Here is a 14,565-nt window from a genome sequence, read left to right on the forward strand (position 1 = left end):
GGGGGGCGAGACGCACGATTTTAATGAAAATTTGTACTTTAAAGTAGGATATTTCGCAAACAGATCACTGAATAGAAAAATTGTCTTATCAACCCCCCAATGGTTTTAAAAGACCTATCCAAGGATACCCCACGATATAGGGTTAGTCGAGAAAAAAATCACTCCCAATTTACGTCTATGGTCTACCCTAATAATTTGTTTTTTACTTTTTTTATTGTACCACTTTTTTGGCGTGACTGATATGTATATTCATGTCAAATTACAGCTTTCTAATACTAACGGTCTCCGAGCATACCTATCCGCGGACAGACAGACGGACAGACATGGCGAAACTATAAGTGTTCCTAGTTGACCACGGAACCCTAAAAAACGCGGTGTGCAAAAACCCTTTCGTTAACTTTCCCCTCTTCAAAATAAATAAATAATGTCCGTACGAATAACTCATGATGTTACTAATACCGTTTTAATACGCATCACTTATATTATAATTATAACATCATACGGGTAGGCGTATTAGATGAGCAAATCAAATATTAATCTCGGAACAAACACATCAAATTTAGACCAGAAACATTGGTACGGCTTCTTATATTTAACCTATTAATTAGTTCGAATCAGAGCTCATTTCCAGAACGTTGCTTACGTCGGAGTCTGGCTTAACAACGTGAGGTTAAACCTTCTATCCGCCTCTGTCACGCCATTGCTTATTAACTGAAGAATAAGAAGGATAGAAGGTAGTATTTTCGAATTCTATCTTTATAAGTTGATGCTTAAGTTCGGGGTGGACGGAGTCGAGAGGCAGTTTTAACAGATCATTGCTCGTACGCAACCTATTGGAGCGGCAGTATGACGCTCTCTTAATAATCTTATTCCGAAACCAAAGTTGCTACAAAACCGTAATAAAGACATATCCTTACAAACGTCCTAAGAAGTTTATACTACCATCCTAAGCAAGCAAGGAAATAATTGAAAATATACAATTATTTTTGTTTTCGGTTGGTTTTACGAAATAAATAAATTGTCCCCGTCCCCCAAGTAGTTTCATGGTGTAAAGTCTTTTTTATTTTGAGAGGATGCTTGTACCCAGTCCGTACCTATTATATATTTGATGATTATGACTAAGTACCTACTAGCCTACCTATAATTGAACTACCTAGTGTTACAGCCATTTTCTGTAATGAAAGAATCAATTACTTTAGTTTACGATTCTAATATTGCTTTTTGTATTTTCTGAAAACCTCCAATTTGCGTTTTTAAAACCTTATGCGGTAGATCCAAACGTCTGAAATCACATGCCACAGACTGTAAACAGGATACGTTTGACGCGCGGGGTTGCCAGCGGCGGCAATTATCCGGTATATCTCCCGTGTCCAACCGCGTGGATTTCAAGCGTTAATTTAAAAGTTGGCAACACTTTATTTATTGCTTTCCCGGATCCCTGTAATTTACGGTGTTTGGCAGGTCTTTTGAAGTCTCGCGTTAAAAATTAGACAAAGCGGCACTATACAAATGATTACAGCCCTGCCAATGTGGTAGTCTCTTACTAATTATTTTAGAATCCGTACTATCTCTACTGTACCCCGTACTATTTAATACTAAAAATGCGTATTTTTTTCGTTTAAAGCATGGTCTATGGCTCCTGGATATATTCCATTGTCACTTAAATTTTTAAATCATAATACTTAATTTTTGCTTTACCAACTGTTGTCGGGTAAAAAGAAATAACAATAAGTACTTCCAAAAATACCCACATGATTTAAAAATGAAAAGAGGAATTATATATTTGAATATTATACATAATTAACTTCCTAGTACCTACCTACTTTATGAGTACCTAGTACTTACCCCCTACTGTACTATCACTGTCTAAAATTTATTATTTACAGCGATCCTACATTTTTATCACTTCCCATCCCGTGTCTATTTGAAATGGAATGAATTGAACTGAAACCTATTATATGATGAGGTTGCTTTCTGCATAACGCGATGCCATTTACAAACACCAGGGTTTGTTTTAGAGCTCTCGACGGACAATAGTCGCGTGAAAAGAACCCGTGACCCAAAAGTACGCCTTTTTGATAACGACTCAATTATTCACATTACCCAAATCTCACTGAAAATTCCAAAACACCAAAATGAAAATGTGTTTCACAAAGGTCTCCTGGAAATGAAGCTGGCTTACAAAGAGTGGACGAAATAAATTGTTTGTGATTCCTGTCCCTTCTCCCGTCTCAAATTATATTACGCAAGTACATAACGTATGCCACATAAGTAACCCCAGCATAATATGCAAATTCTGTTATGGTTCTTGGTTCTTATATATGGAGTAAAGGCAAAAAAACCTGAGCATACTTCGAAATTCTGAGAAAATATGCTATACCTACAAACGTTTAACCCTTCTTCAAGTTAAGATTAATTTAAAAAAAGATAAATTAAAAGGAACATAGTTACCTAACCTACGCTCTAAAAACATAACCCGCCTTCGGTCTGTCGGGTAAAACTTACCAACCATGATGATCAAAAACCCACGATTTAATACCGGGTGTGGCCTGTAATACTAGCAAAAAACTAAAAGATAGATCGTCCTCGTCAAACTGAACAACATTAGTTCAGCGACTTTTAAAAATAATAGAATCTTTGAATTTTCCTTTTTTCATACAAATTAAATACTGTTATCAATGTAGGTACGCCATCCATAAACACAACTGACGTCGCCTGTCACCCTACAAACATCAAACATTTTGCTTTACATTGCATCTTCGAATAAACTTAAAAGTGTAATAAAAATAAAATAAAAACGAATTATTTTTTAAAAATCGCTGAACTAATGTTGTTATTGTTGTTGACGAGTATGATCTATGTTTTAATTATTTGCTCATATTACAGGCCACACCCGGTATAAGTCAATGAATTGCTCTAAAATCATAGTTAAATTTATCATAGATCTAATTATTAGAAGCCTTTCAATGTAATTATCGTGAAGTGAAGCAGTACACGCTCCCTACACCCTGTTTGGGAGAATCCGCTAAATTAGGAGAATATACTGACTGAGAACATAAATTATTTCCATCGTCGGCTAATCTTCGCTGTCTAATTTCGCTGGCAATTTACTCTTGAGTACATTTCGCTCTACGAATGGTTCGGGTTTCCAAGTATTGAAACAGTGAAGACAGAAACGTTAAATCAGAAAGGACAAATTGTAGGAACAAGAACTTTGTTTGTCAAAATGCATTAATTTATAGTTGAACTAGTTGTTACCAGCGACTTTGTCTGCGAATCCAATGCTTTTGAGGCGAACTTAATACCACATGGCATACCAGCAGCCACAGACAGGCAGGGTTTAATAGCCGGCTCTAAAATTACCGTCACATTCGTGATGGTGACAGATGGATTACCTTATATTGTCTGTGAACCTCAAAATTTGCCGGAATAAAGCATCTTGTGTTGCTTCATGTTCAATTCGTAACAAAACTTATTTTTCATACAAATCCGTGCAGCCGTTTACGCGTACCTAATCGAACCATAAAATATAAGTAATTTCATTCTAACAATCTAACATATAAGTAGAATTAAATAAATAATGATGTCGGTCTTGATAGTTTCTTGCTAGTAGTAAGAAGGTAGAGTATGGTTCTTAAAATTGAAGGGCAAGTATTAAGGGCCCCATATACGGTACGATTCGTCTAGCGTCTGTAGGATCGATCTGATGAAAATCGTGACGATTGATCGTAATGAGACATAATACGAGTAGTGTCGATTCATCGTTATGATATTCATGATTGCATGGGATTTTGTTGCGATCTCCGACATCGTCTTCGATGAAGTAAATCGTTAACAATCTTGGCATACACTATCGATTCGTAGTTTCGATCGATCTGGAGCGACGGATTGTACAGACGAATCGTACCGTGTATGGGGCCCTTTACGGTGGCCGTTGCACGTACCAAATTATCAAAGCAGTCATAATATTGCAAAACCTCTGAAGATAATACTTTATTGGCCATACCGATATGTTGTATGGCACTCTGGTGATTTTAATGATCTGATCTGATGATATTCATATCTACCTACCAGACCTCGGCTTTCCACTTTCAGAACAAAATAAAACTTTTAATTTCAACTTGATAGCAATATTATTCGAAGGTGTACAAACACCAATGAAATACCGGCAAACGGTGAGTGTGGCGAGCTCCGAAAGTTTGTTAATATAAATTGTTGGAGATGCGGCAACATTTCAACAATGTCCCAAAACGATGAAAGCTATGAAAATTTCACCAAAATCGCTTCTAGTATATTTTATATGTAAAGTTATTAAATCAAAAATATTCTGAATGTCACATCAAATGTTTATTATTGAAAAGCAAGTCATGGTCAAGTATGGTCACTCGCGTTACTTAGTACCTATTCGTAAGGTAACACTAGGTTAGGTTAGAAATAATTATATCGTATGTACTCAATGTAGTCACTTTATTTCAATGATCAATTGAATATTTTTATTTCTATATAAACAATTTAAAAATATTAGGTCCTTATGAGCTACACTTAATCAATTTAATATGACAATCGTTCAGTCGGCCTCCCCTTTACCTCTCTACAATATACTTTCTTTAAATACAATCATTTCTTTATGCGTACTTTTAGCGGTCTACGCCTTTTCATATCACCCTGGCTCACTTTACGATCAGCCAAAACCTCTGTTCGACACGAGTGTACAAAGAATATCACTGTGGCTCAAAAGTGAGAATACCTCAGTCTAACGCATTTCACGTTCCGAGTGAGTTTGAGTCTCACTTACACATCCCAACAGTATCCCTTACAGGGGGTATCGAATAAAGGGTTATCTAGTCCGGAGTCGAAACTCTTTGCCTTTTACTCGGACATATCGATTTACTTTTTGCGAAAAAAGAGACAAGGAACTTGTGGCTCTTTACAGAAGGTGGCGATTCCTATTACGAGTATACAAAGTTCTATTCGACATTTAAAAATGTATTCAAAATTGTACCTTGTAAATTAGTAATATGCAATTAAGAATACCTGAATTAAAATGTGATAGAACTTTATAAGTGAGCCAAAGTTTAAACAGCACAATTTCACCTTATTGGTCACCCACAAAAATAATGTGTTTACAATTAAAGAATAATTAGACTATGTTTGGGAATAGATTAAAACGAAGACATCAATTCAAGACATCCACATAGTGAAGGAAAATCTAACCGTCAACTCCTTATGTTTTGGATATTCACATTTTCGGATACTTTTAAATGTTACAACATACAATAATTCGGGATCGATAAAATACAAGGGTGGCCAAATATAAGCCCCACGCACTTTGTTAGCAATAATTATTTACAAATTATTGCACTATAACACGTATTTTATAATTATTGATAGAAAACAGAGCATCACATAAAAAATCGCCGTAGAATATTATTTATAAATTCTTATACTTACAAACACACGGACTTCACTCGCTTAAAGTAGATTTAAAATTACCAAATTACAGATTTTTTAATCCCATACACGGCTAAATTAAAATAGGTTTTGACTAAAATAAAGTACCATGAATGGGATTAAAATGACCCCTTTTTATTTTTATAACAGTGGCAGTGTGTCGTTTGTCCAAGGGTGATCATTCTTTTCTTTTTATATGTAAAATAAGAGCTGTCAAAAATGACCACCCACGGACATTTTATATTATTTCTAAGTACGAATAATTGCTCCGATAAAACTATGCGCAAAAAATGTCAACAATAACGAACGTTGTTTGCCATGGAATGTATGAGTTAAAACTCTATGTTACTTAAGCTATTCACTTGCCGATTGAAATAAATGAAGCCATATTACCAGATTTATCGGGCCGGCTTAAAGTTTTACGCATCATAAGGAAGTAAGCATAATAATAAATATTTGCTAACGTGAAATATTTTTTACGGACCGTTTCCTAAAAACAAATGAGACATAAAATGTGGAAATCTTGTAAATTTGATCGTAAGGATAAAGAGAGCCATCGTTAAATATTATGTTTCGTATTGTATTTTAATTATTTGTTTTGGACGTGATACACTTATTGCCAATCAAGACGGTGAACAATGAGTTAAGTACACTGTCACGTTTGTTTAGAGGCGCAGGTAGTATTATGTAAGGGAGGGTGACCTGCCCATGGATACTTACTAAATTCTTCCCTCGTAATTAATAATATTTTTTTCCCTCGTACCGTTATTTTCCGTAAATTTCGGAACGTGACTAAAACAACAACAATTTGCTATTGCTTCGTCACTCGCACGTCTGACGTCACGACAACGTGAAGATTGGCGGGATATGTAAATAATTGCTATAGCGTAGGTACTAATGCAAGTGATATAGCAATAACAATAGTGAAGCTGCTTCGTCCTCAACGCTAGTTAGAGTTGTTGATGTTCACTTATAAAAGGTGACTCCTAAGTCGAAAACACATTTTTTCATACCACAACTTAAGCATAAAACTTTTAAGTGAATTTAAGCTGAAAACTTTCTTTGTTTCAATTAATAAATGCAATTTGAACTTTAAGGTTATCAGCAATAGGCTAAATTATATAAAAAATAAGAATATATAATGAATTCGTCATTTAAGACTATCAGAAAATATTGCACAATGCACGTACCTATATTTTGTTTATGCAATGAGGGTTTTCTTTCACAGAGGCGAAATATCGCTAGATGGCGTTAGTATCGTGAGGTCCATTTGACGTTTGACGTTTGCTTGCGATTGGCTCATTTAGTTATTTAATCAATCACGAGCAAACGTCTAACGTCAAACGGACCTCACGATTCTAACGCCATCTAGCGATATTTCACCTCCGTGAAAACCCTCATTATACAGAAAATGATGAAGCCCGTTAACAGCGTTTATACCTGCTGAGCTGGCAACGCTGCATTTTTGTTAGTTTTCTCGATTATTCCATAAAAACTGTTCTTAAAATATATAAGTTAATGTGTGTACTCCAATAATTATTCGTGATAGACTTTTATATTCTTTAAAAACTAACAAATGTTTATAAACGGTTTTTAAAGAAAATAAAAGTCTATCACACATAATTATTGGAGTAGACACATAACTTATATGTTAAGTTCTAACAGACCACATTTTTAATTTTCATTCAATTTTTATGGAATAATCGAGAAAAACTAAACAAAAATGCAACGTTGCCAGCCCAGCAGGTAAAAACGCTCTTAAAGTTCCACAATGATATTATATGTAAGTTCCATGTGAAGTCACGCCTCGGTACACTAAAAACTTAGAAGTGACGTCACGGCCCCCTACACCCGAACTTTGACGTGCTTTATCTTTGTTTTTTTTTTTGTTTAATTGGCAAAATAAAAAACCGTGGCCAATATTTTTTAATAATCTAACTGCCGGACTAATTATAATAATATTTTTTACCCCAGACACTGGCCTATTATGGTTACCCTTGCTTCTGATTAAATTGTCATTAATAAGATTATTTCATTGAACTTAGAATACTGCTGAAAAAGATCCGTGAAAAAGTGTACACTGATAACAACAGAGCTACTACATGTTTTATTATTTTTAGTTACTTATTATTAGTATTAAAATTTATTGCTCTTTAAAAATGCTCTGTATTGCCATAGAAAAATGCGTTAGAAACAAAGATTTCTCTTCACGACTCAGTATTCACCCTATAGGTTAATTAAATAAGAGATAATATTATGAAAAGTGGCTTTATTTAACGAAATTAGTAGTAATTGTGCTTACATCAATTTTATTACTGCATATTTTTTCGATGCGATTAGTTGGTTACTAACGGAAGTTTGACCGAAATGATTAGGTTCAATTGAGTTTAATTTTTAAGGATTTCATTGAAATTAGTATTCTTTATTTACCTTGACTTCTTATTTCTAAAAAAATTAGGCCTATCATAGTTTATGAACTATAATAGGTTAACGTTTATTGTGGACAATCAATCATCCATCTCTATGCACAATCAAAGTAGGTAGTTAAACCGGAACCGATTTTATTTACTTGTTTTTTTTTTATTTTTTTTAGGATTTGACTTGCATAGTTAGTTATAGATATTCGATATTATTTAATACTTAACATGAAATTCCAAAAAAATAGCATTCTAGTGACTGAGTTTTCCTATGTGTGTAGCTACTTAAGGATGATAAAATACAGAACCCTAAAAAAACTTTTTCACGCGCCTGTGTTGATAACTAAATCTAATAACCTACTTAAAAACTATTTTGAACTTAGAGTCACAAATAAAGATATTACATTCAAGAATTTTTAAAGTCTATTTGGACTGCCTGAAGTAGGTACTTTTAAGGTGTCTATCTGATTCGATTAGGCCACTTATTACACTCTTTAATACCCTCAATTTCGTGAATTGCAGAGGTATTTTGACACTATTTGTTTACATAATGCTTTAGTACATTATTGAAAAATGCGATTCTAATAAGCCGCTTTTGTGCAATACTCTTGGACTGTAAACAATTATGTAAGTTAAGAAGTCGCGCCTTCCTGTTAGATAAATAGGATTTTAAATAAAATCCTTTTCGAAAACAACTCGTAAAGAGTTGAAACGTCCAAAAGAAAAGTTCGCAAAACCAGTCTGTGCAATTATTTGAAGAAAAAAAACTAAAGAGTACATTAATTACGGATAAGATATTTTAGTACTGGGTAAGTTAATCCTTACTCTCATCTATTCGTTGATATGCATAATTTTAAGACACCTTGTATATTTGCCTATAATTAGCCATATAAAAAGTTAAGGATAATCACGGAACAAGTATGTAATGGGTTTATTTAAATTTACATTATTTACACGTTTAGGCTTATGTAGAACATTAGTTACATCACTAAATCTGTTTTCTATTGAGTAGGATTTAACTTAATTTTTGACTTAAAAATCCTTTAATTAAGCTGGGTCAAAATAAACTTCTATTTAAAATCATCTTTGAAACGAAAGGCACAGAAATGTTGCAGCTTAATAAAAGGATTTTCCTAGTAGTAGAAAAAAAATAGAAATTCTCGAAGGTAATATAACGACAAACCCAAAAATAATTATTACTCCTTTATTCATGTGCACCACATATAAAACTGGACGTCTTGTTACAAAACAAATTTTATAAATAATTGACAAAAACAGCGTTAATCTTCAATGAATTAAAAATACGTGTCAACATAAAAAAATACTATAAAACTTAAACTCTAACACAATTGGACAATTTTCGTATATTAGCTGCCATTAGCTGCTACAACGTCTATTTGGCTATTCACAAATTAGTCAGAAATGACATCAATGTCATAACATAACTGCCAATTATATTTCGGTGAGTTTGACCTGATTCATAAAGCCAAAATTAACAGTTTTTCTAGTCTAAAATAGCTATGAGTACCACATTTAAAACGTGCACAACTGCCAGTCTCATCGTCCATTGGTTAATAGACACAATTTTACAATCGCAGGGCCTCATTTCTATATTCGTGATACTTGACACTAAACTTTCTATAGCATATTCATGATTAATTATACAATCATCATGAATATGCTTGTTTTTCCCAGACTGATTATATAGTGTGACAAAATTCAACCAAATGATTGCTTTTTCATGTATCTCTTCACTTACGACTTTCATCGCGTTAGTTTGGAGAATTTACACATAAATACACGAATTACACGTCTATGACAGGTCTTACGTTACATTTAATACAAAAAGAAAATATGTCATAAGAAAATTTGATTACACGTATTATTTGTTAATTTCTCTCACCAAAATAAGGTGGCCAATGCAGGTATTGTCGATGTTAAATAAGAATCTAAGCCATCAAAGCAATTCATAAATCATAATCGTCAAAAAATCATATTTATCTAAGTACAAAAAGTGAAAATATAATGGCACTTAAGTTTAATTCATACTTAACTAACTGCAATGGCCCGAATACGGCCAGCCATAAGAGAACTTGCTCTTCATTACAATAATTTACAATCATACAAAAGTAATGAACATACAGCAGTACTTACAAACATTAAAATTATTCTATCCTAACCAAGCTGTAATTAGATAGGTACTTAAATTTAATTTATATAAAAATTACATACCTACAAGAAATAATTTAGGCGTATCTACAACGATGCCTAAACAACTTTACAAATCAGTCATTTTCTTAAAAAACATATTTAACATGTCTAATGTTGAATATTCTTAAGTGATGTTAGCAAAGGTTGAACTTTATAATGGGATATTATGTAGCTTTAAATATACGTCAAGTAGCTTTCTGAGGTGTCAGAACTCTTCAAAGATATTTGCTGGCAGTGATTCGGCACAATAAGGTTCGTAGAAGGTGCGTAAGCCGCCGTACTCTTTTACGGCAGTTTTAGTGTATTCACGTTCTTTGACGAATTAAATATTATAATGCTAACGCTCCGACTTTGTTTGACCGGCTCCTTTAATTGAATTAAAATTGATCAATCCGAATTCACACTAAAACTACAGTTTAGATTCTTCAGAGACCTTAGCTGCAAATGACATGATGTTTCTCGAACCCTAGGAGTCTAACTTCTTAAAGAGTTCACAACCCAAAATGCAAAAAGCAAGTTAAATCAACTAGCTTTCTGTGAAATCGAATATATTTATTTATACGTACGTTACATTAACATAAAAATAAAAATAAAACTTTCATAGAAGTCACGTAGCTAACGGAACTAGTACTTACAACAAGAACAGTTCCTGTGCAGATTCGTCATAAAAAATCAAATTCATCGCATTATAATTATCACAGGCTTTCTAATTACCTATAGATAGGTTTAATCATTTTCTGCTCTAAATAGGGAACTTATTCCGACGGTGGGTCCGGGTAAAGTTTTAACACTTAAATTTCACTTGGAACACAGGTTACGGTGTCGAAATTAAACGCCGTAAAGCGATAAGGCATCTCGAAGCTTGGTCTTTTACACTGGCGCGTCACCACTGGTTTCACAGAGGTTGGAGCCGCGTGCAAGAGTCAGTGTCCTCATAATACGTTCATATGAAGGTTGTCTTTGATGGCTACACGAGCCAGGCGTGATGCTAGCACCAGGACTCCTCGTGGGGAGCGCGTTCGTCCTCGGAGTCGCCATACATGTCCGCGAGCTTGCGGAAGCGGGGGCCGAATGTTGACAAGTAGTTGAACTTTAAGTCGCCATCGTCCGTACCTGAGGGAGAGACGCGTTTTATTTGCGGTTTCTATTGTAGTTTATCTTGGGAAGCTTTGAGCTTTTGCTACAAAATTCAAAACTTTGCTTTACATTCCCGTTACAAGTAAATAAAGGTAACAAATCAGAAACGGCTTTTTCCATATTAGGTACTTGCATTCAAAACTTGTGCAATATATAGGTCAAAAATTCGGATACCTGTTAAATGTAGCAATAATTTTCAAACCTTAGTACATTATATGGTCACTAAGACAAATGTTTTTCAATACATAGCCAGGAGTAGCAAGATGATTGACTTTTAAAAATAATGTTTCAATTATTATTCAAAATTATTTCTAAAGTATTTGGAAACATGTAACGTAGCAAGTGTATTACTAGTACGATACGGGTGTGAAATAAACATGATACTTATAATTTTATTATACTTACAGCTGGCGAGTGACGAGAGCGACCCGCTGGTGTTGCCGTCTCCCTCGTACGCGTAATGCCGCACGTCGTCGTAAGGATTGATATCAGGATCCCGGTCCAAGACGGACTTCTTGTCGTCCAAGAACCCAGATATGTCGGGTGCTGCGCCTACTACACCTAGGACAGAATAAATTTAATGTTATTACACGTTCTACATACAACAGGCTGAACTTAGACTGGAACACTTTATTGCAGAGCAAGCAATAGGTCTTGTGAGTTGTAAGTGTATTTATAGGAGGTCTTGCGTCTACAGTGTAATAAATATCTTTACCTACAGTGTAATAAATTCGTCAAAACAAAAACAATGGACTCTTACTTATTAGTATCGACAAGCCGTGTTTCTTGGAATGGGTATTTATTTTAAGGCGTCTATTTAACTGAAAAAGAATAAAAGAGACAAAATCTGATATCTTAGCCAAAGATCCTCGAGCAATGGACTCGCTGATTAGAACTATGTATAAACTAGACTGTCAACGAATGTGTGAGGAACGGAACGTTAAAGTGACATTAGGCATACATTCACGCCGCTTTATCATCCCGCAACTAACGGCACCACAGAGAGATTTGTGGAAACTTTTAAATCGGCAATAAACAAAATAAGTCAAAATGGCCACAGTTTAGTATCACCTGTCAATTTGTTTTTGTTTGATTATAGGAGCACACCACAACGTACTATCGGGGTTTCACCTGCTCGTTTAATGCTTGGTAGAGAAATCAGGAACAGATTTAGCTTATTACGGCCACCACCTCTGGTTGAGATAGTGCAGGAGAGAGTAGATAACAGGGACCAAGGGAAACGGGAAATTAAGTTTGAAATCGGACAAAAAGTAATGATTCGAGATTACAGAAAGAAGTCCAGGCCATGGATCCGGGGTACCAGGTGTGACTTATGTTATTGATGTAGAAGGTCTTACATGGAAACGCCATATTAACCAAAAGTTACCTTGTTCCGATACTTTAGAATAAGGATGTAAAGAAGAACCTAGAAATTTGGTTATATGTGTGTTTAGTTTAGTTTGTTTAGTTTGTTTATCTGATAGGTTGTCATCTCGCTCTCTCTGTGAATTTTGCCTTATAAAACTTAAGTGTGCAAATGAATAAAACCATTATTAATTAATTAACGCGGTTTTATTCACATATGTAACAGAATGCAAACAACAACAGAAGAGCTTCAAACAAAGAACACTTAATATTGTTAAAGAAAATAACAATCACTAGATTTCAAGTCTTAAATGTAAACCAAGTTTAACATCGTAATAGTTAACTTCTAACAAAGCCAGGAAGGTAAAGTTAATCCTTCCAACTGGGCTAAAAAAGTTTTAATTAAGGAATAACACCGAAGGCGCCGGCTCTTGCTAACTTGGAGTCGGTATAATTTTTTCATTCTTAAATCTACTTGCAGGTAATCCGCATAACTTTGATTGATGGCTCTTAACCCACTTGCTACAACCCAGTTCTTTTGAGCTAAATGCTAATGTGGAATACATCACAAGAAATGATTAAACCATACGACTTTCCTAGAAATTATGTCTGAGAGATTAGTAAATATTTGAACGTTAAAACCAACAAAGTAGGTCCCCAAAAATATCAAAAGGAATGAATGTTTATTTGACAAAAATGTGGTCTCATAGAAATTATTTAATTACTTAGCTCCAACACACATAAATGAAAAGTATTTCTACGCTCTTATTTAAGGGATGAGCACGTGGAGGACCGAGCTTTCCTGTTTTTTTATGTTGTTAAATAGAGTTTTTTGGAGAAAATAACAACACAACGCAAACTTTTTATTAGATGAACTGAAACAATTACTTTGCTCAATGCTCACCCGCGATCTTATCATCGCTACGTTTATGCAAGATATGTGTGTTCATGCAGTTCCTCCACCTCCACACTGTAAGAACACACAAACCCATCTATCACCACCACCACACTACACTGACGCGTTTCGAACTCAACCAGAGCTCATCTTCAGAGCAACACAACCGTTCACCAAAGACAGGAAGGAGGTTAATTGTTTCAATTCATTTGATATGGACCTCCGCAAAATAACGCCTGAGTCAATAAACTATTTATTATTCCCACTGGCGGTGGAGACGATTGGTTGTTAGGGCTCCGATGCAACTTTCGTTTAAAGAACCGACGCGCCGTCTTCTTGAGGGAGGTCTTGACCCTAGCTCTGGGTCGTTTCTGGAGTAAAGGTCCATCGCGGTTCAATAGGAAACAAAGGGATATCTCTCTCACGCCATCTAAATGAGTTAAGTTGTCTTACCTGGCGCATGCATAAACGAAGCATCCTGGTCAGGCGGCGGGCCGTCATACATCTGCCGCAGCACATGCAGATCGTAACCCGCGTCGCCCTCGCCGCCGCCCTCGTCTTCGTACGCGATGATGTTCTCTCTGATGTCGTCCAGTTCCTTCTCGGCCCAGGCGTCCGCTCGGCGGCGGTGGACTACCACAGCCAGGAGTAGGACTGAAAGAGGTGGTGGATTTTAGTTTTTCGTCATAAATATAGAGGTAAATCGCTGGTCAAGTTTTAAGTAAGAAAGTTAGCGGAATCGATATAAAATGGTGAGTAATATAAGATGACTGACTGACTCATCACAGCTCAGCTACAATACTTGATCGAACCTTGAAAGCTGATTTTTTACAGAGAATTGGGAAATTATACAAAACTGATAGATAATTCAGCAAGGGGGCAAAATCACGTAACAAGTAATAAAATAAACATTTGGTGCATTTATTTGTGTAGCTAGAATGTAAACGAAATTATAACAATGGAATCACCTGTTATTACAAAACGCGCATTTTGTGTTAGTTTTCTTTTAGGGTAGTTACAAAACTAGAAACACCATTGACTTTTTATCTTGACTTTCCCGGCTTCTTCTTCATACAATCACATTGAACA

The 14,565-nt window shown here is 35.1% G+C and overlaps 1 protein-coding gene across 1 annotated transcript in view; it reads right to left on the reverse strand.

Moving 5' to 3' along the window:
* Window positions 1–4,448: 4,448 nt before the first annotated feature.
* The window catches only part of shg (DE-cadherin), a 246,553-nt gene continuing 236,436 nt past the window's right edge, over window positions 4,449–14,565 (reverse strand). The window contains exons 22-24 of the mRNA XM_074103679.1: window positions 13,930–14,130; window positions 11,622–11,777; window positions 4,449–11,192 (exon numbers count right to left, since the gene is read on the reverse strand). Coding sequence (XP_073959780.1) covers window positions 11,068–11,192; window positions 11,622–11,777; window positions 13,930–14,130 — 482 coding nt within the window. The 3' untranslated portion in view covers window positions 4,449–11,067. The remainder of the gene's footprint in view (window positions 11,193–11,621; window positions 11,778–13,929; window positions 14,131–14,565) is intronic.

Source organism: Choristoneura fumiferana, chromosome 20 (assembly GCF_025370935.1).
Source record: "Choristoneura fumiferana chromosome 20, NRCan_CFum_1, whole genome shotgun sequence".
NCBI lineage: Eukaryota > Metazoa > Arthropoda > Insecta > Lepidoptera > Tortricidae > Choristoneura > Choristoneura fumiferana.